The sequence below is a fragment of the Dama dama genome, chromosome 22, assembly GCF_033118175.1.
Source record: "Dama dama isolate Ldn47 chromosome 22, ASM3311817v1, whole genome shotgun sequence".
Classification (NCBI taxonomy): Eukaryota; Metazoa; Chordata; class Mammalia; order Artiodactyla; family Cervidae; genus Dama; species Dama dama.
Genome location: NC_083702.1, coordinates 24533585 through 24561062, shown reverse-complemented (window position 1 = coordinate 24561062; position 27478 = coordinate 24533585). Strand labels below are relative to the sequence as shown.

Here is a 27478-nt window from a genome sequence, read left to right as displayed (position 1 = left end):
GAGTGGATAGCCAATCTCTTCTCCAGAGGATCTTCCCGACCCAGTAATTGAACAGGGGTCTCCTGCATTGCAGGCGGATTCTTTATCAACTGAGCTATCAGGGAAGTCCAATATTTTAAAAGTACTAAGGAAAAATAAAACTAGAGTTTTCAAACCATTTCAATTACCCAAGAGCAAGGGCAAAACAAGGATATTTTTAGATAAATAAAATATTTCACCATGCCCAGACTTCTATTTACCTTTTGATATTATAGGACACACACTGACAAGAATAGCAGGAGGGAATATTTGGGATATAAGGAACAATTGTTAACACAGGAAAGAAAGAAGATTTAATTGTAAAACTTCAAAAAAATTAATAATTTTTTTAATTGAAAAGGTAAAACTAAATCTTTGAACAATAACATGATGGATGATGTCAGTGGGTAGGTAAAGCTTGCTAAGATGTGTATGTTTGGAGGAGGAGAGAAACATAAAATTCATTTAGATTTTATATGGGAATTCCCTGGCAATCCAGTGGTAGACTCTGTGCTTCCATTGCAGGGGGCACGGGTTGCTCCCTGGTCAGGGAACTAAGATCTCATCTGCCACTTTGTGCAGCCAAAAACAAACAAACAAAAAAATTCTTAGATTTTATAATAAAATGCATAGTTATGAATATTTAAAAAATTTTTAATGATGGTTGCCCTCAGGATGGACATAGAGCTGACCCTTGAACAATGCTGGGGTTAGAGGCATTGGTACACCCATCCCCAACCCTATGCAATCAAAAACCCTCATGTAGACTTATAATTGGCCCTCCATATTTAAAGAGTGTATTTTTTTTTTAATCCACATCTAAGTGGACCCTTGTAGTACAAACACATGTTGTTTAAGAGTCAGTTGTACATTTTATAGCTTTTAAATTAGCAGGAAGCTAAAAGAAGGATAATAAAATGTTATCTAATGGGGAAAATATAAAAGAATGACAAAGAAAGGGATGGTTATTGGAAAACAGGACAGATTATAAAAATAAATGCAAGTATATTAAAATCACAATAGATGTAAAAGGATTATTTTCATCAATTAGAAAATGTTCAATTGAGGAGATGTTGTTCAAGGACACTAACTTGCCACCAGTAGGTAAATAAGTCCTAGAGATCTAAGGCACGACATAGTGGTTGTAGTCAACCATCCTGTATTATAAATTTCAGAGTTGCTAAGAGATTAGATCTTAACTGTTCTCATCACAAAAAATGAAATTATAATTATGTACCATGATAGAGGTGTTAACTAATACTATGGTGGCAATCATACTGTAACAGATAAATCCATCAAACCATTACACAATGTTATATGTCAAGTATAGCTCACCAGAAATGCTTACTATATATCATGTGAGGAACATTTAATTTTTAAAATAAGTTTTAAAGAAGCTCAAATAGTCAATAATCCTGAGGGGAATGGAAATTAAAACAACATATCATTTCAAATACATCAAATTGTTGAAAATTTGAAAGTGTGACTGTGCCAAGTGTTGGTGAGGCTATGGAGCAAAGAGAAATCTAACATGTAGTTCAGAAGAATGTAATTTGGTACAATCGCTGTGGAGAACAATTTGGCAATATCTATAACTCTAGGTATATAGAATATTCACCCCAGCATTTTTATATATGTGTGTGTGTGTATATATATATATCCTAGAAAAACAAATGTGTAAAAAGAGATATTTACAAGAATGTTTGAAGTTGTATTATAATAGTGAAAAATTAAAAACCAGTTAAATGTTTATCATAGGACTGCATAAATGAATTTTTACATAGTCATAGCATGGAATACCATCAGCACATGAAAAGAATAAATTTATGCTGATAATAGCATAGATAATTCTTTTAAAATGTCATATGGAGGGGTGGGAGGTGTGAAGAAGGCTCAAGAGAGAGGGGATGTGTGTATACCTATCACTGATTCATACTGATATATGGCAGAAACAAACACAATATTGTAAAGCAATTATCCTCCAACTAAAACATTTAAAAAAAGAATTGACCATGTCATTTAGACTACATACAGAATAAATTATATTAATGTAATTTAATACTATAGATTTGTATTAAATAAATATTATGACACTAAATGCAAAAAAATTAAAAAATATGTGGAAACAAACAAATTAGGTAGATAGTATGATCTTATTTACTTATTTATATATGTTCTGAAACATGATAAATATTGCTATACAGTTTAGTTCAGTCGCTCAGCCATGTCCAACTCTTTGCAACCCCATGAATTGCAGTACACCAGGCTTCCCTGTCCATCACCAACTCCCAGAGCTTGCTCAAACTCATGTCCAGCAAGTTGGGGTGCCATCCAGCCATCTCATCCTCTGTTGTCCCCTTCTCCTCCTGCCTTCATTCTTTCCCAGCATCAGGGTCTTTTCCAGTGAGTCAGTTCTTCGCATCAGGTGGCCAAAGTATTGGAGCTTCAGCTTCAGCATCAGTTCTTCCAATGAATATTCAGGACTGATTTCCATTACAATTGACTTGTTTGATCTCCTTGCAGTCCAAGGGACTCTCAAGAGTCTTCTCCAACACCACAGTTCAAAAGCATCAATTCTTTGGCATTCAGTTTTCCTTACGGTTCAACTCTTACATCCATACATGACTACTGGAAAAACAATAGCTTTGACTAGATGGACCTTTGTCAGCTAACTAATGTCTCTGCTTTTTAATATAATGTCTAGGTTTGTCATAGCATTTCTTCTAAGGAGCAAGCATCTTTTAATTTCATGGCTGCAATCACCATCTGCAGTGATTTTGGAGCCCCCCAAAATAAAATCCTTCACTGTTTCCATTGTTTCCCCATCTATTTGCCATGAAGTGATGGGACCGGATGCCATGATCTTAGTTTTTTGAATGTTGAGTTTTACGCCAGCTTTTTCACTCTCCTCTTTCACTTTCACCAAGAGGCTCTTTTAATTCTTCTTCACTTTCTGCCATAAGGGTGGTATCATCTGCATAGCTGAGGTTATTGGTATTTCTCCCTGAAATCTTGATTCCAGCTTGTGCTTCATCCAGCCTAGCATTTCGCATGATGTACTCTGCATATAAGTCAGATAAGCAGGGTGACAATATACAGCCTTAATGTACTCCCTTCCCAATTTGGAACCAGTCTGTTGTTTCATGTCCAGTTCTAACTGTTGCTTCTTGACCTGCATACAGGTTTCTCATGAGGCAGGTAAGGTGGTCTGGTATTCCCATCTCTAAGAATTTTCCACAATTTGTTGTGATGCACACAGTCAAAGTCTTTTGTGTAGTCAATAAAGTAGAAGTAAATGTTTTTCTGGAACTCTCTTGCTTTTTCGATGATCCAACAGACGTTGGCAATTTGAGCACTAGTTCCTCTGCCTTTTCTGAAAACAGCTTAAACATCTGGAAGTTCACGGTTCATGTACTGTTGAAGCCTGGCCTGGAGAATTTTGAGCATTACCTTACTAGCATGTGAGATGAGTGCAATTGTGTGGTAGTTTGAGCATTCTTTGTCATTGCCTTTCTTTGGGTTTGGAATGAAAACTGACCTTTTCCAGTCCTGTGGCCACTGATGAGTTTTCCAAATTTTCTGGCATATTGAGTGAAGAACTTTGACAGCATCATCTTTTAGGATTCAAAATAGCTCAACTGGAATTCCATCACCTCCACTAGCTTTGTTCATAGTAATGCTTCCTAAGGCCTACTTGACTTCGCATTCCAGGATGTCTGCCTCTAGGTGAGTGATCACACCATTGTGGTTATCTGGGTCATGAAGATCTTTTTTGTATAGTTCTTCTGTGTATCCTTGCCACCTCTTCTGAATATCTTCTGCTTCTGTTAGGCCCATACCGTTTCTGTCCTTTATTGAACCCATCTTTGCATGAAATGTTCCCTTGGTATCTCTAATTTTCTTGAAAAGATCTCTAGTCTTTCCCATTCTTTTGTTTTTGTCTGTTTCTTTGCATTAATCAGTTAGGAAGGCTTTTTTATCTCTCCTTGCTATTCTTTGGAACCCCACAGTCAGTCTCTCCCATCAGGAAGCTTCCATAAGCCTCTTAACCTTATCCATCAGAGGCAGATAGAATGCAAACCACAGTCACAGAAAACTAACCAAACTGATCACATGGATCATAGCCTTGTCTAACTCAATGAAACTATGAGCATGCCGTGTAGGGCCACCCAAGATGGACGGGTCATGCTGGAGAGTTCTGACGAAACGTCCACTGGAGAAGGAGAAGTGAATGGCAAACCACTCCAGTATTCTTGCCTTGAGAACAAAAAGATATGACACTGAAAGATGAACTCCCCAAGTCGGAAGGTGCCCAATATACTACTGGAGAAGAGTGGAGAAATAATTCCAGAAAGAATGAAGAGATGGAGCCAAACCAAAAACAACACCCAGTTGTGGATGTGACTGGTGATGAAAGTAAAGTACAATGCTGTAAAAAACAATATTGCATAGGAACCTGGAATGTTAGGTCCATGAATCAAGGCAAATTGGAAGTGGTCAAATAGGAGATGGCAAGAATGAACATTGACATTTTAGGTCATGGACTAGAATGGGTGAATTTAATTCTGGTGACCATTATATCTACTACTATGGGCAAGAATCCCTTAGAAGAAATGGAGTAACCCTCATAGTCAACAGAAGACTCTGAAATGCAGTACTTGGGTGCAATGCTCTACATTATCTATGATTAAATATTTAAATATATATATGGTATTAAAATGTGTATGAGAATAATAAATACTGATTTAAGATTGCAGTTGCCTCTAGGGAGAAGGGAGGACAATTAATGTCAGCACTTCAACTCTAGCTTATGTTTTATATCTTTTTTAAAAATATGAAACAAATATAGTAAAATATAATGAATGATTTAATATAGTTGACTGGTGGATACTTGGGTGTTCGTTATATTCTATGCTTTTCTATACATTGAAAATATTTCCAATTTTAAATTGTGTGTTTGATTTATTAAAAAATATAGGGAAGGTTTGCAATAGGGAACATCTCAGTTAGCCAAAATAACAAGTAATTTACTGTGATGGGAAAATCCCAGAAGAAAAATGGAAATGTAATGATTTTCATCTCTCGTTTCAGGCACATAGATGACCACTTCACAAACCTCTACCCACAGCTGATCAAGAAACGCTCCATGTTGAATAAAGTGCAGGACTTTTTAATGTATGTATGATTAGCATTCCTCTTCTCATTGTTACTGAGGCTTCAGGGATCGAATCTGTCATTCCAAACAGCCATTTTTCCTTCACCAATTTCTTTTCTGTCTCTAAGGCAGGACTCCGGAGTGGTTCTTGTAGTTAAGTGTAGCACCTTTTGATAATAGCATAAAAACTGGTTGCAGACAAATGCCTTCTAATTTATGCCCTTTGAGAGGTCAGGTTAATATATCACATTATCAGCTGCAATGCAGCTAGAGGAAGCCTCACAGGACAAGACAGGCAAAACCAAACCCCTGGATCCCTTCCACCTGGGGACTCCTCTCCTTCAGAAACCCCCCTCCTCCCTCTCTAAGGTGCTTCCTTTTTATGGACCTGGACTCATCCTAGCTGGGGAGGTAGTGCACATCTTAAGTTATAAGTCCTAACATCCTTTGAGAATATTTTTATTTTAGTAAAGCTTTCTGGAGACTAATAATTCTCAATATTCAAAATTTGTTTTATATTTGTGGGGATGACAGACTGAGACTAATTTGGGGATAGAAGAGCTCTTGGTTTGGCCCTCTAAAATATATACCTAGCAACCTGTTTGTCAGATATGAAGGTCCTTCAGAGCATCTAGGCTAGATCTCGTGAAGCAGTGATATTGTGTTTTTAAACTGATCTGGAGATAGCCTGAACAAATCAGAAACTGCTTTTAGTATACAAAGTGATGTCAACTCATCTTGCATAAAGTGCAGACAACTAAAACATGAGAGAGAATGAAAGGAGTATAAAACAACAACAAAAAGACTTTTATAGGACAGTCATTGAGGCAGTTATTGCCAAAAACTGGAATAGAACAAACCATAAACTATGAAAATGATCTGAGAGAAATATAAGCAAATACAAACCACTATGTCCTTAAGAGCTTTTTTTTTTCCCTGCTTAACTTTACCACTTATATCTAACAAAAGTAAGTTAATCAACTTGTCACTATGGATTTAGTGAAAACATTATAATATTATATGAGATGCATTTGAATAGTCTGTCCTCAACTTTCTTAGGTCTCAATATCACAGATAAATAAATCACAGACAAATAAATAAATATCACATCTGTGTTTTTAGATAGTTCTAGGTAAAGCATTCAGAGTTATAAAGAGTCATAGTCCTTGGGGCTTCCCTGGTGGCTCAGATGGCAAAGAATCTGTCTGCAGCGCGGGATACTTGGGTTCAATCCCTGGGTCAGGAAGATCCCCTGGAAAAGGGAATGGCTATCTACTTTAGTATTCTTGCCTGGAGAAATCCATGGACAGAGAAGCCTGGCAGGCTGCAGTCCATGGGGTCATAGAGACTTGGACATGACTGACCGACTAACATGTTCACTTTCATAGTCCTTGGGAGAAATTAAAAAGCATTTAGGATTTGCCCTAATATCTTTTCAAAATTACTGGAATGTTACAAGAGCCAGAATTTAAATTATACTAGCCTTTGTGTGTGCTTAGTCGCTCAGTCGTGTCTGATTCTTTGGGACCCCATGGACTGTAGCCCGCCAGCCTCCTCCATTCATGGGGATTCTCCAGGCAAGAATACTGGAGTGGGTTGCCATGCCCTCCTCCAGGGGATCTTCCCAACCCAGGGATCAAACCCAGGTCTCCCACATTGCAGGCAGATTCTTTACCATCTGAGACACCAGGGAAGCCCCTATACTAGCATAAGTATCTGAATATATAATCTTTAAATGCTTGGGTTTAATTTGGCTTTGGATGAACAACCCTAGAGACCACTAGTACAAATCTAATTTGTCTTCCAGGAAGCAAGATCAGTGGACCCGGGAGAACATCAAATATTACAAGGATGACCCATTTTGGAAACACGCAGGCTATGTTATGGCACAAATGGATGGACTGTATTCAGGGGCAACAAAGAGAGCTATATTAGAAGGAACAAAGGTAAGATTTCTAAAAAGCCACTCAGGATTTATGTGGTATGGCAAGAATACTGAAAATGGTCTTTAAAATTACATTCCAACTAAGGAGAAGATCAAATTAGGACTAAAAAATAAATTTTTTGCATAGAAGTACAGTCTTATCTATCTCATTACTAGAACCTGACTCAATGTTGAACACAAAATCCAAGCTTAATACACAAATAAACCAGCTTATTTCTGCATCCTGTCAGTCTTGTGCATGTGCCCTGGGTCAGGTTAAAGTCCGATATGAATGTACTGGCTATTTAATTAACCTTCTAAAGCTAGAGTTTTAGACAATATGATAAAGAAAAATGTATAAGTTTTTAAAAGTGTGCAAGTACTATGCTTTCCACCCTCCTCAGCACATACACAAACACACACACAACCCAGGCTCACATGTCAGAGTTTTTTCTGAAAAGTTTACTGAAGCATTGAGGATAGAAAGGTACTGTTTAATATACTTCCAAAAACTAGGAAGATTTTATTTCCTGGGGGTAATATATATAACCACACACACACGTGCACGCACGCACACTGGACAGAATATATAAAATAACAGTTTATAGAAAATAGGTGCAAAAAGTATTGTTAATCACATGAGCTTGGCCTTGGTAATAAAATTAGAAATGCAAATTAAAACCATACTGAGAAATGCTTGTTGTTTAGTCACTAAGTTGTGTCCAATCCCTTTGTGAGCCCATGGACTGTAGTCCGCCACACTCCTCTGTCCATGGGACTTCCCAGGCAAGAATATTGGAGTGCGTTGCCATTTCCTTCTCCAGAGGAATCTTCCCGACCCAGGGCTCGAACCCACGTCTCCTGCATTGGCAGGTGGATTCTTTACCACTGAGCCACCTGGAAAGCCGTACTGAGAAATATTTTCTCACTTATCAATTTGGCAGAAATTCCAATGTGTGAGAGTGTACTGTGTTGATGAGGTAATAAGGGGAAAAAGACATTTTCCTAAAAGACTGGTGGGAATACAAAATGGCATATCTGCTATGGACAGTTTGGCACCCAGCACCAAAATCACATACTCATTTATCCTCTGACGCAGGATTTCCAGAATTATCACAAAGGTTCACTGGCAACAATAGAAGCCTATTCATTGCAGATAATTTACAGTAGTGAAAAGACTGAAAACGGCCAAAGACATGGAAGACTGGTTGTACGAATGATGTGGCTGTAAACAGGAATGAGGTGTATCTCCATATACTGCTATGGACTGACCTTCAGAATCTGTTATTAAGTGTAAAAAGTAAAGACCAGTGTATATCGTGTGCTGCCTTCTGCATAAGAAATTGAGATAGATAGATAGATAATAGATGATTGATAGATACGTGATAGATAGATAGATAATAGATGATAGATAGATAGATGATAGATTTACGCATATTTTCAAGGAGAAACAGCAATGAAAGTGTAAACCAATAACTAAAATGAAAGGAGAGTGGAGGGAGCAGAAATGAAATCTACATTTCTCTGGATGTAAATTGCTTTTTTACATTTGACTTTGAAACCATGTAAATGCTGTTCATACTTAACAAAATTTTTTAAAGCAACTCCTGAGACCTGAAAATGAATGCACACAAATATACTTAGTGGTATATCAAGTTCATCGTATAACCATATGGGCAACAGTTAAATGACATCAAAACAGTTATTGAACTTCCCTGGTGGTCCAGTAGTTGGGACTCCACACTTTTAGTGCAGGGGCATGAGTTCGGTCCTCAGTCAGAAAACTAGGATCCCACATGCCACACAGCATGGCCAAAACAAAAGAGCAAAAGACAATTATCCTCAAAAAGCAGGGCATCCTCCATGGAACAGATGCTAAGGATAAGAAAATCACCAAAACAAAAATAGACAGCCTTGACTTGTAATCTTACTTTAGTAAAAATATTGATATTGCTATTTTGAAGTCTGATAGAGTTTGATAGATGAAGATAAAGTAAAGAAGTATATTAGATAACAAGATTTTCAGCACAAGAGAAGTTAATGAAGTAAACATGCTATGTATTTTTTAATTAACATATAGGTAGGAAATCATTACTTTTAACTTCCTTAATTAAAAAAAAAATGTACATTTCCTTTCTTTGTCCCTTGAAAAAGCCTAGAAGTAATGACAATAGCCTTGACCCAGTAGCATTTAGTCTTCCCCAGGAGGATATGGTCTATCTTAAACAAGACATAGAAGCACTAGCCATGAAGAAAAAGATTGGGAAATTTGACTAATTAAAATAAGAATTTCTTTTTATCAAAAGAAAATAGAGTGAAAAGATAAGCTGCAAACCAAGGGAAGATATTTACAATACATTTAACTAACAAAGGATTTGTATCTAAAAGACATAAATAATGTCAACAAATCTTTAAAAAGAACATACCCAGTAGAAAAATGGGTAACGGGCACAAAACATCAACAGGAACTTCACAGAAGAGGAAATACAAATGGCCAATAAACATGTGAAGAAATGCATGATTTCAAGAAAATGCATCATAAAGCCACAATGAAATCCTATTACACACCAGAATTGGGAAATCCCAACCACTACTGGTGTAAGTAAACTCATACAACCACTTTGGAAAAGGATTGGACATTACTTGAAACATTTGAGGTTAATACATATTCTACAACCTGGTGGATCCACTCCAAGATTAGATACAGTCTTGAACATGGGGTCCACATATGTAAAAGTTCATAGCACCATTGTTTACCATGAACTGTAAACATCTCAAATGTTTATCCCAAGTATATTGTGATACCATATGTTCATGGATGCCATATAAGAATGAAAATGAATGAACCATTTCCACACTATCAACATTGATCAATATAAAAAAATAATTTTGAGCAAAAGAATGCACATGATATGATTCTATTTATCCATATTCTAAACCAGGCAAAGTTTTAAAAATATATTGCCTAGGGATTTATACATAGATGATAAAATGATAGGAAAGCAAGTAATGAACAACATGAAATTTAGCAGAGTGGTTACTGCTGGTGGGGAACAGAAATGAGATTGGTGACTTTCTAAGGCACAGCTAGTATTCTATTTAAAATATTTTATTTTTTAACTGGGATGCAGGTACATAGTTTATTTTTATTATTTTTTTCTTAAAATGTGCATTACATCTTCATTCTTTCATATGTATGATATCATTCTTGATTTTTAAAATAAAGGCAAAAAATTTAAAGGCAAATTACAAACTGAAAAAATCTGATGCAATTCATATCAGACTTAAAGAGCTCTTAAAAGTAGATAAAAAAAGAATAATCTAGTAGAAAAGTAAAGCATGCTAACAGTTCACAAAAAGTAAATCCAAAGATTCTTAAATATACACTTAGCCGTACTCATAAATGTCAAGACAAACTACAGTGAGGGAAAAAAAAAACCAAACTACAGTGAGGGGACTTCCCTGGCAGTCTAGTAGCGAAGACTTCGTCTTCCAGTGCAGGGGGGTTTGATCCCTGGTTGGGGAACTAAGATCCCACATGCCTCATGGCCAAAAAAAAAACAACACATAAAACAGAAGCAATATTGTAACAAATTCAATAAAAACTTTAAAAATAGTCTACCTTAAATGTAGCTACCAGATACTGTTTTTTCCTAATCAAATTGGAAATAAACTAATTGTTTAATTCTTTGTTGAGGCTGTAATAGTATAATTGAAGTAAGCCCTGTGAAGATAATATGGAAATATCTATTAAAATCAAAATCATCTCTAGAAAGCTGTTCTACACAAAGTTACACACATAGGAAATAATGTGTCCAAGGCTGATTATTGGAAGATTGTCTTTAATAGTAAAAGACTAGAAAACCACCTGAAAGTTCACCAATAAAATACTGATTTAAAACATTATAATGCATTCATTCATTGACATACTGTTTAAAAGAATGAGGAAGATTTTTACATCCAATATGGAAAGGTCCCCAAGATACCAAAAGATACGAAGAGGAAAAAAAAAATCAAGGTGAAAAGAAGCACATAAAATATACTGTCATTTATGTTTAAAAAAATGTATTTGTAAGGCATTTTTAAAAGATTCCTTGGAGGAGGGCATGGCAACCCATTCCAGTATTCTTGCCTGGAGACTCCCCATGGACAGAGGAGCCCAGTAGGCTATGGTCCATAGGGTTGCAGAGTAGTACACGACTAAAGCGACTTAGCACATACAAGGCATTTTTAAAAGTTTAGAGAGAGACGCTAGAAACCAATTCAAGTGGTAAGCTGGAGACAGGACTGAGGTTTGAGCAGAGGAGTGGAAAGAATTTCCACTATAGATCTTGCGACAACCCACTCCAGTGTTCTTTCCTGGGAAGTCCCATGGACAGGGAAGCCTGGCAGGCTATAGTCCATGGGGTCCCAGAGTCAGACATGACTGGGCATGCACATATGTATGTATGTATCACTCGTGCCAAGACTGAAAAAACTTGCGGTAGAGAAATGCAAGCAGAGTGCTTTGTTTGTTTTCCTCTCCCAGGACCCACTCCTCGAATCTGTGGATAACAGGCTAAAACGTCTTGTAAACTATAAAGTAATAAAAATTATTTTATAAAGAACAAAAAAATCTAGGTATCTGTTACATGAGGGACTCTTCACAAAGGAATGATGTAGTGGATACCTAACAAGGGGAACCCTCCCGATAGAAAATGACATGTGATAGTAACAAATCAATGTTAAGTGCAGTCTTTGTCTTTCCCCAGCCCATAACCCTGTTCCAGATTCAGTTCCTGAATGCTATTGGAGACCTGCTGGATCTGATTCCCTCACTTTCTCCCACAAAAAACTCCAGCCTGAAGTTTTTTAAGAGATGGGACATGGGACATTGCTCTGCCCTTATTAAGGTGAGTAGCCTTTCTCATTGTCCTTCTTCTGGTCCGTGGAGATTCTTTCTCTATGTCACCCAAACATGGCATCTCATCACCCCTGCTGTAGTTACATATCACCTCATGGGTTCCTCTGTCATGGAAGTTAAGAACTGGAAGGAACTGATAGAGGGAATTGGATGTACATGATGTTTTTTCTGTTTGGACGCTAGTGGTAAAGAACCCACCTGCCAATGCAGGAGACTCAAGAGATGTTGGTTCGATCCCTGAGTCAGCAAGATCCCCTGGAGGAGGGCATGGCAACCCACTCAAGTATTCTTGCCTGGAGAATCCCATGGACAGAGGACCCTGGCAGGCTACAGTCCATGGGGTCACAAAGACTCAGACACCACTGAAGCCACTTAGCATGCACACAGCATTTCTCTTTCATCATTTTCCTCATGCTGTATGTACCTGCCACTCCTACACTCTAGAATCTTCCATTTTGGAAGCTAGGACAGAATCTGTCTTGTGTACATTAAAGGTTAATTTTCCACTACCAAATATAGCAATAAACACCTCAGTAGATGTAATCCTTGTACATTTCCCACATTTGCAGTCAGTTATCTGTTTACTTCACTGTGATTCTGGCTATAGGTTCTTCCTGGATTTGAGAACATCTTTTTTGCTCACTCAAGCTGGTACACATATGCAGCCATGCTCAGGATATATAAACACTGGGACTTCAACATCGTTGATAAAGACACCAGCAGCAGTCGCCTCTCTTTCAGCAGTTACCCAGGTAACTAAATTTAGAGGGACATCTCAGTACTTTGAGTCCTATTTCAGGATAAAACCTTGGTGATTCAGAATAACTGGAGTGGATTAAGAAATGTTTAGTGATTAACATATATTAATGAAAACTGGTTTTTAGAGTGCTGTTTGAAGAACTATAACTCTATTATTTTTACTTAAAGTAGTATGTCATAAACTATGCTAAGAGGGTTGCCAAAAATTGGCAACTTCTACAAATGCCAACTGAGTATTTATTAAGTACAAGTCACTTTCTGAGGCTCTGCAGTGGACACAAAGATGAGCAAGAAAGATCCTGATTGCAGTTTCTCCTTGAGAGCCTGTCTCCAGTACTCTTTTATATGATTTTTTTTTTAGTCGAAGTATGGTTGATTTACCCATTTCTCTTATTCTTTGCAATAGCCACAGGACTTTACCTAGTGTGTGGCAACATGTACTTAAATAAATTTTTGCTGAATGAATGAGTGAATGAATGTACAAGCTTATAGGTCTTTTTGTGTGTGTGTGTAATAAAGTTTTATTAAAGTATAAAGGAGATAGAGAAAGCTTCTGACATAGGCATCAGAAGGGGGCAAAAGAGTACCCCTTTGCTAGTATTAGCAATGGAATTATATACTCTCCAGTGAATCCAAAGAATGTCTGGAGGTTGTAAAGACCTCACCAGACATACTCCCATAATTTACATTTTAAGATGACAGAGTTGGCCAGAAGGTTTAATCCAAAGATTGTCCTCAGGCAGGATACATCCTTGTAAAGACCAGACCTACTCCCATAATTTGTGTTTTAAGATAACAGAATTAGCCAGATGGTTTAATCCAAAGACTGTCCTCAGGCAGGATACATTATTGTTATATAGTCACTCACAGTCTGTTAATGAAAAGAAAGGAATGTCATAAAACTTAGAATGGCACCAGATAATTCATCCCTGGCCACAAAACGATGGACTTGAATCTTGTAGAAGGGCAGAAACAAATAGTTTCATTTACATAGATTAGGGGAACAATACCTGAGTAAGTAGGTTGGGCCATTTGGCGGAACCAACTTGATGATAGAGTCATAGCTTAAGACAACATTTCCATAGGAAAAAGAAATGTATTGGTTAACTCAAGGTTTGAGAGTAGTTAGCTTCAGGTGAAACCAGGTGTCATGGCAACACAGCATTTTAAGAGAAACCTCCTTTTAAATTTGTATAGAGAAGAAAAAGTATTGCTGGTTTGTTTCCTCCTGCCACTTAAGAGAGATAAAAATGTCTGGCACTTGCAGCCTCTTTCCTCCGTTTGGAGACCCCTGGCCTTCCTGCCTGTTACCCTCTCATTTCCCCCTTTTCTTTTAGGAGAATTATGTTGCCTAGGGAAAAGGGGCGTCGTTCTTATTCCATAACTGCTCCTGAGCTGACAAGGGGCGTTGTCCCAAGCTTATAGGTCTTATACTAACAAGACAAATAAAATACAGATAATAGTATTACTGCTGAATACTATATAGGCTACAAAAGAAGTATTAGAAATGTGAGTATTCAAAATAGGGATAACTCACATCTGATTGTTGGGAAAAGGAAAAAAGTTGACATTTGAGATGAACCATGAATGATGACTAGAATTTGAGCAAGTAGAAATGGATGAGAAGGGAAAGTCTTTGTAGAGTAGGAATTGCAAACTCCTGTGCCTAAAGCGGGGGCTTCCCAGGGGGCTCATGTCTGCAATGGGCTTCCTAGGTGGTACTAATGGTAAAGAACCACTTGCCAATGCAGGAGATGTTAGAGGTGTGGGTTCGATCCCTGGGTTAGGAAGATCTCCTGAAGGAGGGCACTCTCTCCCTGCCTGGAGAATCCCATGGACAGAGGAGCCTGGTCGGCCACAGTCCATGGAGTCGCAGAGTTGGACATGACTGAAGAGACTGAGTGTGCACACATGCATGCCTAAAGGGGATGAGAAGATGATACAAGTGAATAAAAGGGGTCAGTAAAAGTAAATAGAAGTGGAAACAATTATAGCAAAGACAGGGTCCATTGAAAGGGAGTCAGCTATTCGGCACCTACTGACTGTTGTCTCCCGGACATGTCCTGGAGATCAGTATTTCCATATCCTCTAGCTTCTCAAGAGAGAAATATGGATTTAAAAAACAAAACCTACTGTGTAAACCCCTGAAATTGTATCTGATGACTGGGATTGCCCTCAACAGCTGGTTTGCAACCTCTACAGGAAACATTACCAGCAAAAAGACAAGGGGGAAGTTCTTACCCAACATCCAAGTGTCCTACATGGGTATGATGTGGACACCAAGCTCTAATTACAAATATGCAACTTACAGGGTGGTTATACCAATCACCTGTCATATCTACCTTTGAAAGAGTATTTTTGTCAGAGTATTATTGCCTCTTCTGGTTCTGTTGTTCTTGATAATACTAGCTTTACTCTATCAGGAATTCTGACCAGGGGAATAGTGGTCTGTTTTACTGTCCTTGTGACCTGATCCTTCCTTTGAGACCACTTGGATTTCATCTTTGTTGTTGTCTGCTGAATTGTTTTAGTATTGAGGGGGACTGAGGACTCCTTTCTGCAAGTTAGACCATGCTTTGATTCTTTGTTCCAAAATTTAAGTACAGCAAGATACTGAGACAATGAACCATTCCTACTCGTCCTCCTATTTTTGATAAAATGCAAAATTCAACTGCTACCTGAAATCTTTGCTTTCAAACCTCTCCAATCTTAACGGTCCTGGATCCCAAAAGTAGTGAGGGGGAAGGCCATGGAGGGATTTCATATGAAAACGTTTGGCTTGCTGATATTTGCATGTATTATTGTTGTTCGGTTGCTTAGTTGTGTCTGATTCTTTGCGACCCATGGACTGCAGCACACCAGGCTTCCCTGTCCTTCCATCTCCTGGAGGTTGTTCAAACTCATGTCCATTGAGTCGGTGATGCCATCCAACCATCTCATCCTCTGTTGTCCCCATTCTCCTCCTGCCTTCAACCTTCCCCAGCATCAGGGTCTTTTCCAATGAGTTGGCTCTTTGAGTCAGCCAAAGCATTGGAACTTCAGCTTCAGCATCAGTTCTTCCAATGAATATTCAGGGTTGATTTCCTTATAGAATAGACAGATACAGAAGTATAGATATAACTGAGAGAAAACAAAAGACATCTTTCTTACTCCAAGATTTTTTTATAGGAGCCAGTGGAGCACTGTAATTCATAATTTCTGTAACTAAACTGCTTTGTTCTCAACAGCAAACATGAAAACTATGTAGAATTTTATTTATATTAGAAAGAATTGTTTAATTAAGCGATTGGTCACATTGGATTCATTCAATAGGTGTGGAACTAAGCTTTGCTGTGAACTCTATGCCATGTGAAGGTACTGTTGATCCCAGAAAGGAAGCTGGGTGACTTGTTTTTCTTTGGTGGAGGAATGCCACGGTAGATTGAGTGAATTAGGATTGTGATGTTGGTTTTGTATTCAGAGTAGCAGGACTTAGAGGTTCTTCCTAATATGGATAAATATACTAAGAATTGTTGAGTCAGAACTGATAGATCAAGTCATGATATAATTTATTCATCTACGATTTTTGGTTAAAATGTGCTAGACAGAGTGTTTGTGATGGAAAACAGGACAGACAGTCTCTGTTCTAACAAAATTTTACCTTCTGGTGAAAAATAGAGACAAACAAAGAAAGCAATGCTTAAAGTGTGATTTGTGTAATAATAGGGCAGAGTAGTTTGGGGATGATGAGCAAACTTTTAAGAGAAAGTAAAGTTTATGTTAAGACACAAAAGCAAGTGTAAATTTTAAATTGGCCAGACCAATTGGGATAACAGGATAATGTTCCACATGGAACATAGCACATGTAAAAGCCTGTAGGCAAGAAAAAGTTCAGAGAAGCCCAGAGGGAGGGAATGAAGGGCAATGCAAGACCATTAAAGTGACAAGTGGAAGTGACATTAATAGATTTGCATTTTAAAATTACAAAATGCCAAGCTCCTGAGCAGTGGACAAGAGAGGCTTCCAACAGAACGTATAGAAGGCTGAGGCAACAATCCAGGCAACTCAAACCACGTAATGTGTTATAGATCAATATATGGATAGAAGATTGATATTCATCTTCAAGAAGAAAAAAAAAATATGACTGCTGAATTACTATAGCAGATCTTGACTTTCTGTATATTTCTGTTGTTCTTGCCAAAATCCTTGAGGGATAATTGCCTAGTAAGAATTATTACAAGGGCACTCCCAAAACTGTCCTCCACCATAGAGGGGTAGGAGGAGCATTAGTAATCCTTCACTGTGCCTTGGTCAGTACTGCAAAAGGATTTGCTTACCCCAGCACACCCAGACTTATTCAAGCCAATCTCATGCTCTGTGTTCACCAAGAGTCCCAGCTGACTTCATAAAAATAGAGGAGGTTATTCAAGGAAACAAATTAATATATTATCCCCAATTTTAATCTAGAAAGGTCTTAAGGCAGTGTCCAGGATGACAGAGTAGAAAAATTCTGAACTCATGGGCTCTCATGGACACACTAAATCTACAGCTAAGTATGGAACATTTCCCTCTGAAAAAGATCTGAAAACTAGACAAAATGCTTCCCACAACACAAAATAAAAGGAACACATTGAGGCAGAGACATGTTCTTGCAAAAGACCTCTCCCCTTATTGCATGCAGAAACACTGGACAAGGAGGACTCTCATGAGCCTACCACTTCTCCAGGAGCCCCACCCCAGGCACCCCAGCTCCTGGGGTCTGCCCCAGAAAGACGAGCCCCCAAAACTCCTGGCTTAGAGACCCAATAGGGCTGAGCTCCAAGGGTTCCAAAGTGCAATAGGAATGTGAAATTCCCCTATTAAAGGATTTTGCGTGTGGTCTTACCCTCAGAGCGAGCAGAGTAACAATAGCTTGTAAAGGGCCGTATGTGAAGGAGATTCATTGTCGGTCTAAAGGCATCAGCTGGAGAGGCAGGGGACAGTTGAAAAGCTCCTGGGCTTCCCTGGTAGCTCAGTGGGAAAGAATCTGCCTGCCTGTGCAGGGGATGCGGGTTCGATCCCTCGTCTGGGAAGATCCCACATGCCGCAGAGCAACTAGGCCTGTGTGCCACAGCTACTGAGCCTGGGCTCTAGAGCCAGGGAGCTGCAGCTACCAAGCCCGTGTGCCCTAGAGCCCGTGCTTCACCGCAAGAGAAGCCACAGCAATGAGAAGCCCACGCACTGCAATTAGAGAGTGGCTCCCACTCGCCTCAACTAAAGAAAAGCTTGCACAGCAACCAAGACCCAGCACAGCCAAAAATAAATAAATAAGAGCAAAAAAAAAAACAACCCTCCTGAAGGCAGAGGCACTGATGGACCTGGTTGTTGCATTCTCCACCTAGCATGCTAGAACAGGTTGGTGAGCTTGAATACAACACCAACTGCCTAGCTAAGCAGGCAGGGTGAATGGTGGTGACATTGTCCTGTGTCCTTGCTGAAGTCTGCAGGTACAGTGGTCGCACCACTCCCCCACCTCCTGGCTGTGGCTGGAGAGCTGTCTTTCTGAAGCCAGTGAGCGTGCCCTACCTGCTACACTCCCCAGCAGTCTTGCTAAAGCTGCCGCTGAGCACGTGCAACCCACACAGGGGACACCCTTTGATCCCTTGGCCTTGCTGGCAAAGGACACTGGCATTCCTGAGCTCCACAGGGCTGTAACCACCAGAAAGACAATTCTCAGCAGGCAGACACCCCCAGGGCACTGCACAGACAGCAAGTGGAAATAAAACCCAAGTATTCCTGTGAAAAAACATATTTACTTAGCCTGGAGCTTCAGCTTCAGACAGGCTTCAGGTTTCCCACTCCTCTAGAGGCTAAGGAGACATAGCCAGGGAACATAAGCTGGGAGACATCATGCTGGCACACCCCCTTGGCCTCACTATAGCTCGGGAACACTTCCCAGATAAAAGGTTATACACTGGGACTTCTGTGGTGGTCCAGTGGATAAGAATCTGCTGTCCATGCAAGGGAAACAGGTTTGATCCCTTGTCTGGGAAGATTCCACATGCCACAGGGCAGCTAAGCCCGTGTGCCAAAACTACTGAAGCCCACGTGCCTAGAGCCCTCCCTTGCTTTGCAACAAGAGAAGCCACCATAATGAGAAGCCCATGTACTGCAAATAGAGAAAGCCTCCTTGCAGCAACACAGGCCCAGCACAGCCAAAAATTAATTACTTAATTAATTTGAAAAACAATTTAAATAAAAGCTTATGTACTTTTCTGGATCCTTAGTTTCTGCCACCATCGCTAGGCTCTCCCTGGTGGAGGAAATGGCAACCCACTCCAGTATTCTTGCCTGGAAAATTCCATGGACAGAGGAGCCTGGCAGGCTACAGTCCATGGGGTCGCAAAAGAGTCAGACACGACTTAAACAGACAACACATATGTAAAATAGATGACTAATAAGGACCTTACTGTATGACACAGGGAACTCTGCTCAGTATCTCTAATGGATGTGGGGAAACGTGAACCCTTGTTACACTAGTTGGTGGAAATCTGTATTGGTGCAGCTACCATGGAAAACAGTATGGAAGTTCCTCAAAAACTAAAACTACAACTATCATATGTCCCAGCAATTCCACTCCTGGATACATATCCAAAAAAGAAAAAAAAAGCCAGAAACACTACCTTGAAAAGATATGTGCCCCCCAGTGTTCATAGCAGCATTATTTACAATTACTAACACATGGAAGCAACCTAAGTGTTCATCACAGATGACTGATAGAGAGGATGTGGTATATATTTATATACACACAAACACACACACAATGGAATACCACTCAGCCATAAAAAGAATGAAATTTTGCCTTTTGGAACAACATGGATGGACTTGAAAGGCATTATGCTAAGTGAATTATTTCACTTATGTCAGACAGAGAAAGACAAATACTATATGAAATCACTTATATGTGGGATCTAAAAAATACAACAAACTAGTGAATATAACAAGAAAAGAAGACTCATAGAGAACAAGCTAGTTGTTACTGGTGGGGAGGAGAGAGGGTTTACAGAGGGTAGGAGGACTGGAAGGTACAAACTATAGGGTGTAAGATAGGTTACAGGGTACGTTTTACAGCTCAGGGAATACAGCAGATATTTTGTAATAAGTATAAATGAAGCATAACCTTTAGAAATTGTATTAAAAATAAAATTTGTTCTTATCAAAAAAAAAAAAGATCTATTGATTTCTATTGCATTGAAGCTCTAAATCAATCAGAGAGAATCAACATGTCAGTAATCCTGAGTCTTCCCATCCACAAATATTATTTCTCTATTTAGGTCTTCTTCTTTAATTTGAGCAATTTTTTTGTAGTTTTTAGTATATCGGGCTTACATACCTTAAACTAATTTGAATCCTAAGTGAGTTTTGATGCTACTGTAATCAGAATCAGTTTTTTATTCCCTTTTCCAATTGTTCATTGCTTGTATGTATGCATTAGTTATCTATCACCATGTAACGAGTCATGCCCCAAATTCGTGACTTGAAGGAATGACAGTAATCGTTTAGCATCTCATAGTCTCTATGGATAAGGAATTTAGATAGGGCCCAGTTAGGATGGCTTGTGTCTGCAAAGACTCAGAGCCTGAGGGGCTGAAATCTCTGATAACTTAACTGAAGCAAAAGGATGTACTTCCAAGGTGACTCACTTCCATGGTCAACAAGATCCTGCTGACGAATCGATTCCCCTCCATGGGCCTCTCTGTAGAACTGCTCAAGTATCCTTGAAACAGGGCTCCTGGTTCCCGCAAACCAAGTGATCCAAAAGAACAAGGCAGAAACAGCAGTGACTATTATGACCTAGTCTCAGAAGTCACATGCTGTCACTTCCACCACATTCTGTTTATTAGAAGGAGGTTGTTATGATTAGTCCACACTCAAGAAGAGGATGTTAGAATCTATCATTTCAAGGGAAAATTGCCAAGGAATTTGTGGAAATTTAAAAACCATCACAATATCAAAATACTATTTTTTGTATACTTACTTTTTATCTTGAGAACTTTCTAAGTTCATTTATCATTCTAATAGCTTTTTTCTTTTTGGTAGATTTCTTGGGATTTTTCTAGATGCATCATCAGCCCATCTCTGCAGGAAGACAGTTTTACTTCCCCCTTACCTTGTCTGTCTTTGTTTTCTTCCACGAGTGTACTGGATAAGACCTCCAGGACTGTAGACTATAGACTAGAAGTGGCATGGAAATCCTTGCCTAGTTCCTGATCTTGAGTGAAAAAGTATGCATTCACCATTAAGTATGATGTTAATTGTAGGCTTTTTGTGGATACCCTTCATAAGGTTAAAGAGGATTCTGTCTCTTACTACTTTTATGTTTTTATCATAAATAAGTGCTGCACTTTATGCAGTTCTCATTTTCTACTAAAATGATCATCTAATTTTCATCTTGTATTAATATAGTGAGTTGCACTGATTAATTTTCAGATGTTAAGTCAACTTGGCATTCCTTGGGTAAGCCCCAATTAATCATAATGTACCCTGGAGAAGGAAATGGCAACCCACTGCAATATTCTTGCCTGAGAAATCCCATGGACAGAGGAGCCTGGCAGGCTACAGTCCACGGGGTCACAAGAGTCGGATATGACTGAGTGACTAGGCCACCACCACCATACAGTTTATCATTTTTACTTGTGGGAGGAATCACCCAATTTCTTTGTGTTGCTACAGGAATGTTCACCCTATGAGCATTTTTATTGCCTTTTAATGCATCTTACCCAAATGTTTTCCATATTAACAAAAGTCTCACAAGAGCTCCTCTTCGAAGTCTTCCCTAACTCAGGCAGAACCAGCCACCCGTCCTTTCAGCTTCCCTGGTGCCTGTGGGTAACTTCTTCAGAGCCCATGTTCCATATTCACGTCTGCATCCCCAGGGCCAGTACAGAGGCTTGCACATGGCAGTCATTGAATAAATATTTATGGAGGCAAGGAAGGAGGAGAAAGATAATGGAAAGAAAAAGGAAAGGAGACAGCAGACAGATACAGACAGGTTTCCATCCTGATGTGGACATGTGGAAACTGGAGAGAGAAGGATGGGAAATTCAGTGAGAGGTGGAGAGGGGCCTACTGAAGAGATCATCATCTCTATCACAGTCTCACTGTCTTCTCTTCATCCTGCCCTCCCTTTTATTTTTTTTAATAAACTGCATGTTTTTAAAACTAATTTATTTAGCACCCTCCCTTTATGCTGTTGATTTGAAAATAAGAGTCTAAGATGTTCAGGAATTGTTATCAAGGCATCTCAGATGCACACCTAGACAGTGTAGGGATTGGACCCGTAAGTTGATCCTCTGTAAGCCCCCCAGGTTGCACTAGTAAAGAATGCGCCTGCCAGTGCAGGAGACAGAAGAGGTGTGGGTTCCATCCCTGGGCTGGGGAGAAATGGCAACCCACTCCAGTATTCTTGCCTGGAAAATCCCAGGTACAGAGGAACCTGGCGGGCCACAGTCCACCGGGTCTCGAAGAGTCAGACCCCACTGAAGCAAGTTAGGACCTTAACAGAAATGACATGAATAGGACCCAACTAGTTGTGTGGGAATTAGGCAGCACCCAAGTTTTAAGTAAGTTATTTTAAACTCATTTGTGCTTAACCTGTCTTTGAAATAAAAAGAAAAAAAAAGCCCCCCAAACTAACATTTGTTTAGTTCCTACTTGTGTGTCCAGCATTATAACTGACACTCAGTGTATGCATAATACACATTTGGTGTGTATTATGTCACTTAATTTTCATAAAGACCTAACAAGGAGGGTATTGTATCAGTATTTTTCAAATAAACAGGTTCAGAGAAGTTAAACAGCCTTTTCAGAACCATACTGCGCAGAGGTTGGGCAGTGTGGTTCAAGCAAAATATATCTGACTACAAAATACCCATTTTTTTAGGTTTGTTTTCAGAAATGGTTCCGTTTGTATCTAAGTTAAATGGTTAAAACTAAGAGACCGTGGACTCAAAGGGCCTCCTGGGATACGGGTGGGTGGAACTTTTGCGTGGGAACCAAAGCTGGAACCTATTCAAAGTGTTCTAATTGAGGAGTACAGTAAATAATGATGATGCCTGTGAGGCTGAGGCTTCCCGCTTAATTATCTGTAAGTGGAGCTCTCTAGAGCACACTCGGTATGTTTCACCAAGCATGCATGTGTTCCTACTTTGCATTACATCTGGGCATTCCATCGCCTCCCACACACATGTACATACCCCTTACAGTTTCCTCTGGAGCTTGTTAAAAATGCAGATTCTAAAGTGCCATCCATAGGAATTCTTAACCAGTTGATCTGGGTTGGTGCATTCAAACAAGCACCCTAGGCATTTCTAACTGATTGGGTTTCCAAATCTATCCTTTTAGACTCTGGCAGCCCTTCTGGTCTGGGCAGACATGATTTTGCTCAGCCTTCTCCTGTTTGAAGTTCCAATACTTGAAAGTAGGAAGATAAAAGAATACCCTCAATGCCTGGGGAAAATGTAGCCCAGTCTCCTTCATAATCCATAATATTACTACTTTCATTTGTTATTAAATTGCCTTTATAGTTGTAAACATTTTTAATGGAGTAAATTACTTTTATTAATTTCATGTTACCTCTTTTATCTTGGCAGAACCAAAGGAGGAGAAGAAATAAAAGTAGAACTAAATAAAAGTAGAACTCGGTTACCTGTTCCAAAGACTGTAGATAGATTTTGTAGCACTTCATTCCTGCTTTCCTGTGTACCTTACTCTTTTTTTATGTTCCTCTTTGTATCTATTCAGTATCCCAGGATACTGAATAGACACCCAGGAGGCGCTAGTGGTAAAGAACCCACCTGCCAATGGAGGAGATGTAAGAGATGTGGGTTCAGTCCCTGGCTCGGGAAGATCCCCTGGAGGAGGAAATGGCAACCCACTCTGGTATTCTTGCCTGGGAAATCCCATGGACAGAGGAGCCTGGCGGGCTACAGTCCAAAGAGTCGCAAAGAGTCGGACACGCTGAAGCAACTTAGCACCAGGATGCTGATAACTTCTGCCAGGCCACCCCTGCCTTGAATCTTTCCCCACCTAGCCAAAAGAAAGCTTCTTCCCTTCTATCTTTCCAGAAATTCCACCTCATTCTCCACACTTTTCTTGATTGACTGGTCCACCTCCACCCTGTTTAAACATGCAACTCCCCATGATTCACCCTCTCCTTAATTGGTTCTAATGTCTCTGCTCCATTGTGCGTATGTCTTGTTGCCATTTGCATGACTGTTCCCCTCAATTTTGTCGGACGTATGTTAGGGTAGAAAAGGCATGTGTTGAGATTCAGTTCTAGATTTATCCCTGACAATGCTGTTTATAAGCTTTAAAAAGCTAAATACTTAAAAAAATGAAAAATAGCTCATCTAAGCACTCTTTTTGTGAAGATCAAATGAAAGTATCCATCCTTCTAAAGCAAAGTTTCTGATGTGTAGTAGGTACACTATAAATGTTAGTCACCACCATCTTCTCCTTCTCTCTTGTACGTAACATTTATTTATTGAGCACCTACTATGTGTCAAGGGGCTTCCCAGGTGGCACAGTGGTAAAGAATCAGCTTGCCAATGCAGGAGATGCAAGAGAGACAGGCTCGATCCCTGGGTCTGGAAGATCCTCTAGAGAAGGAAATGGCAACCCACTCCAGTGTTCTTGCCTGGAGAATTCCATTGACAATCCGTGGGGTCACAAAGAATTGGACATGACTGAGCACAAGCGCACTACATGTCAAATCCTTTTCTTGCCACTGGAGTGAACAAGACAGAAGAAGTTCCTGCCCTGGTGGAACTTACATGCTATGGGATAGATGGAAAAGGAAACAGTAAACAAGTAATATAACCTAAAGTAAATAACTTCTTCTTGAAGAAAAGCAAACAATTTTGATGTAGATAATAATTGAACATTGATTAAATGTACACCCACCTCTTCATATTTACTCTGTATAATCTTTGCTGTTGTTCACTATCTCCCTGTTTGCTCAAACTCATGTCCTTGAGAGCGAAATGCTATCTAACCATCTCATCCTCTGTCATCCCCTTCACCTCCTGCCTTCAGTCTTTCCCAGCATCAGGGCCTTTTACAGTGAGGTGGCTCTTCACATCAGGTGGCCAAAGTTTTGGAGCTTCAGCTTCAGCATCATCCTTCCAATGAATATTCAGGGTTGATTTCCTTTAAGATTGACTGGTTTGATCTCCTTGCAGTCCAAGGGACAAGAGTCTTCTCCAACACCACAGTTCAAAAGCATCAGTTCTTCAGTGCTCAGCCATCTTTATGGCCCAAGAGATTATTATCACTTTAGAATAAGAATTATACTTATTGTTTTATTTGAGCTACTTCAGGATATTCAGACTCCAGTGTATGGTCTTCATGTGCCTGAATATCTAATAGTATGAATCTTTCATTGATCACATTCCTATTGCAGGGCAAAGCAGAAATGTGCTGAAAAACAAAAAAACAGCCATACTTGATTGAAGAATAATTACTGGAAAGTGAAGGGGCAAATTGGTTGGTACCAGTTAGGTTCTTGCCAGAAAGAGAAGTAAATGAATGCCATTCTGTAAGGTAGGAAGACTGAGTCCATTGTGGAGTAGACAGAGCAAATGACTGGAAGATTTCATGTTGTGGGATGACATGGAGAACACCTTTTCTTAGGGAGGAAGCAGAGGTTTTTCCCACTGCAGCCACCTTAGTGCAGGGCTCCCGGTGGAGACTCAGAGTGGCGCAGAGGTGGGCAGGGAGAGCAGTCTGGGCATGTGACTTTTGGAGAAGCTGAAGGAATTCTACTACCGTCTCTAGGCTGGGGTCACTGCACAATGCTTGGGATCTAGTAGGTGTTTAGTTAGTAGGTGTTAGTACTCACTAAAACTAAAATAAAGTTTTAGTGAGTATCAGATAGGCTTTGAGACATCAGACAGCCCAGCATAGGTGATTGCCTTCCCCAAGGTCTGAGAAGTGATATTGTTCCTCTTTAGCTGTGGGAAAAACCTGAGCAGAAAGGTGAGTATGGTGCCAAGATATTACTTTGTTTTTTCCTTTTAAAAAAGAAAACTATTCCCGAAGTGTCACATCCATCTCTGTTAAAATCAAATGGCAGTAAGACATTTGAAAACAAAGTATGTTGTGTAACTGGATTACTATTATTATACTGGCTATTGCTAAACCTCCACAAGTTTGTGCTGTAAACTCATATGTGATTAGTATTGCTTTTGAGTGTACAGGACGGTGTCTCAGCTGGGCACATCCATGCATCCGTGGTTGGCTGGGGTGGGGTGGGCAGCTCTGTTGATCTTGGATGAACTCTGCCGCACTTTGGGGGCTGCACAGCTAGAGGCTGGCCCTCCTGCACTAGGAGACTAGGCTAGGCTGTACCAGTTTTCTCAGCTGTAACAGGGTAATAAAAGAGTGAGAAGTGTGCAAGGTCTCTTGAGGCCTAGGCTAGAACTGGCACCTTTTGTTAAGCCAAAACAGTTCAGATTTAAGGGGTGGGGAAACAGACAATGCCTCTTGCTAGGAGGTGCTACAATGCCCCATTGCTAAGTATGGATAAAGCGAGGGGTGAAGACATGCAGCACAGATATTTTTACACTCATGATCCTCATGCCTGACCCTGAGTTGTATGTCATTCATGTCCTTGGTCAACAATGAGTCTACTCTTTTGGAAGGAAGGAAGGTTTTTGGTCTTCAGAGTATTGCTGAAATTCAGCCTCTGTTCACTGGTGCTGAATAGAAATGCAGAGACAGCATTTGGGGTGAAGTAGAAAAGAGTAGCTTTTATTGCTTTGCCAGGCAAAGAGGGCCATAGAGGGCTAATGCCCTCAAAACTATATGACCCACCCTGAAGAGGGTAATGAGGCGTTTCATAGCGTGAGGAGCAGGGCATGATCAGCTAATCGACAGTTCTTGGATTGGCTGGCATCAAGGTGAAGCTTCAAGCACCATCAGTCTTCTGATTTCAACCAGTCTAGGGCCTTTGTCCTTGTGGCCAGCAGTTTTCATCTCTCCAGATGAAAGGGGGGGTGGGGTTTGCTTCTTGTAAAAACAACTTAGGAATGTATGTCAGGCCTTTATCCATGTCTTTCAGGGAACTAGGAGTTCAGTGATTCTTCTGTGTGGCAGAATTATAGCCTAAATTGTTACCAGTTCCCCAGCCCAACAGCTATTCTTTCTTTCTTTCTACGTCTTCACATTTTCCAATGATTAACTCTTGAGTCAATATTTTACTTCAGAAGACAAGGACACGGGGGCTTATGGTTTCAAAAACTTTAGAGCAGTTAATGCATATGATGTGCAAATGAACACATTTTAAATTTTTAATGGTTTATAACATTATCTAAGTGATAGAGAATTCAGATCCCTGTGAAGGTACCCAATGAGCTACAAGAAAACTTTGAAAGGCAATTCAGTGAGCTCAGAAATAAAATTAATGAACAGAATACCAAAGAGAAACTGGTATTTTCTGAATACCAACTGAAATTCGAAAATAGAACCAAATAGAAACTCTGGAGCTGAAGAACTTAATAAATGAGATGAAGGCTGCATTAGAAAGAACTGGAAATACTGGAGACCACATGGAAGAGAGAATTAGTGAGCTCAAAGACAAATCTAGAAATGATATAGATAGAAGAGAGGAAATTAAGGTCTACAAAAAAGAAAATCCTATGGAACTATCTGACTCCATTAGGAAATGTATCATTAGGGTAATGGGTATCCCAGCAAGGAG

At 39.6% G+C, this 27478-nt stretch overlaps 1 protein-coding gene across 1 annotated transcript in view; it reads left to right on the top strand.

Annotated features, from left to right (window-relative positions):
* Window positions 1-27478, top strand: part of PLBD1 (phospholipase B domain containing 1) — an 86492-nt gene that overhangs the window by 42946 nt on the left and 16068 nt on the right. The window contains exons 3-6 of the mRNA XM_061125054.1: window positions 5110-5193; window positions 6981-7119; window positions 11849-11989; window positions 12608-12752. Of these exons, the coding sequence (XP_060981037.1) occupies window positions 5110-5193; window positions 6981-7119; window positions 11849-11989; window positions 12608-12752 (509 nt within the window). The remainder of the gene's footprint in view (window positions 1-5109; window positions 5194-6980; window positions 7120-11848; window positions 11990-12607; window positions 12753-27478) is intronic.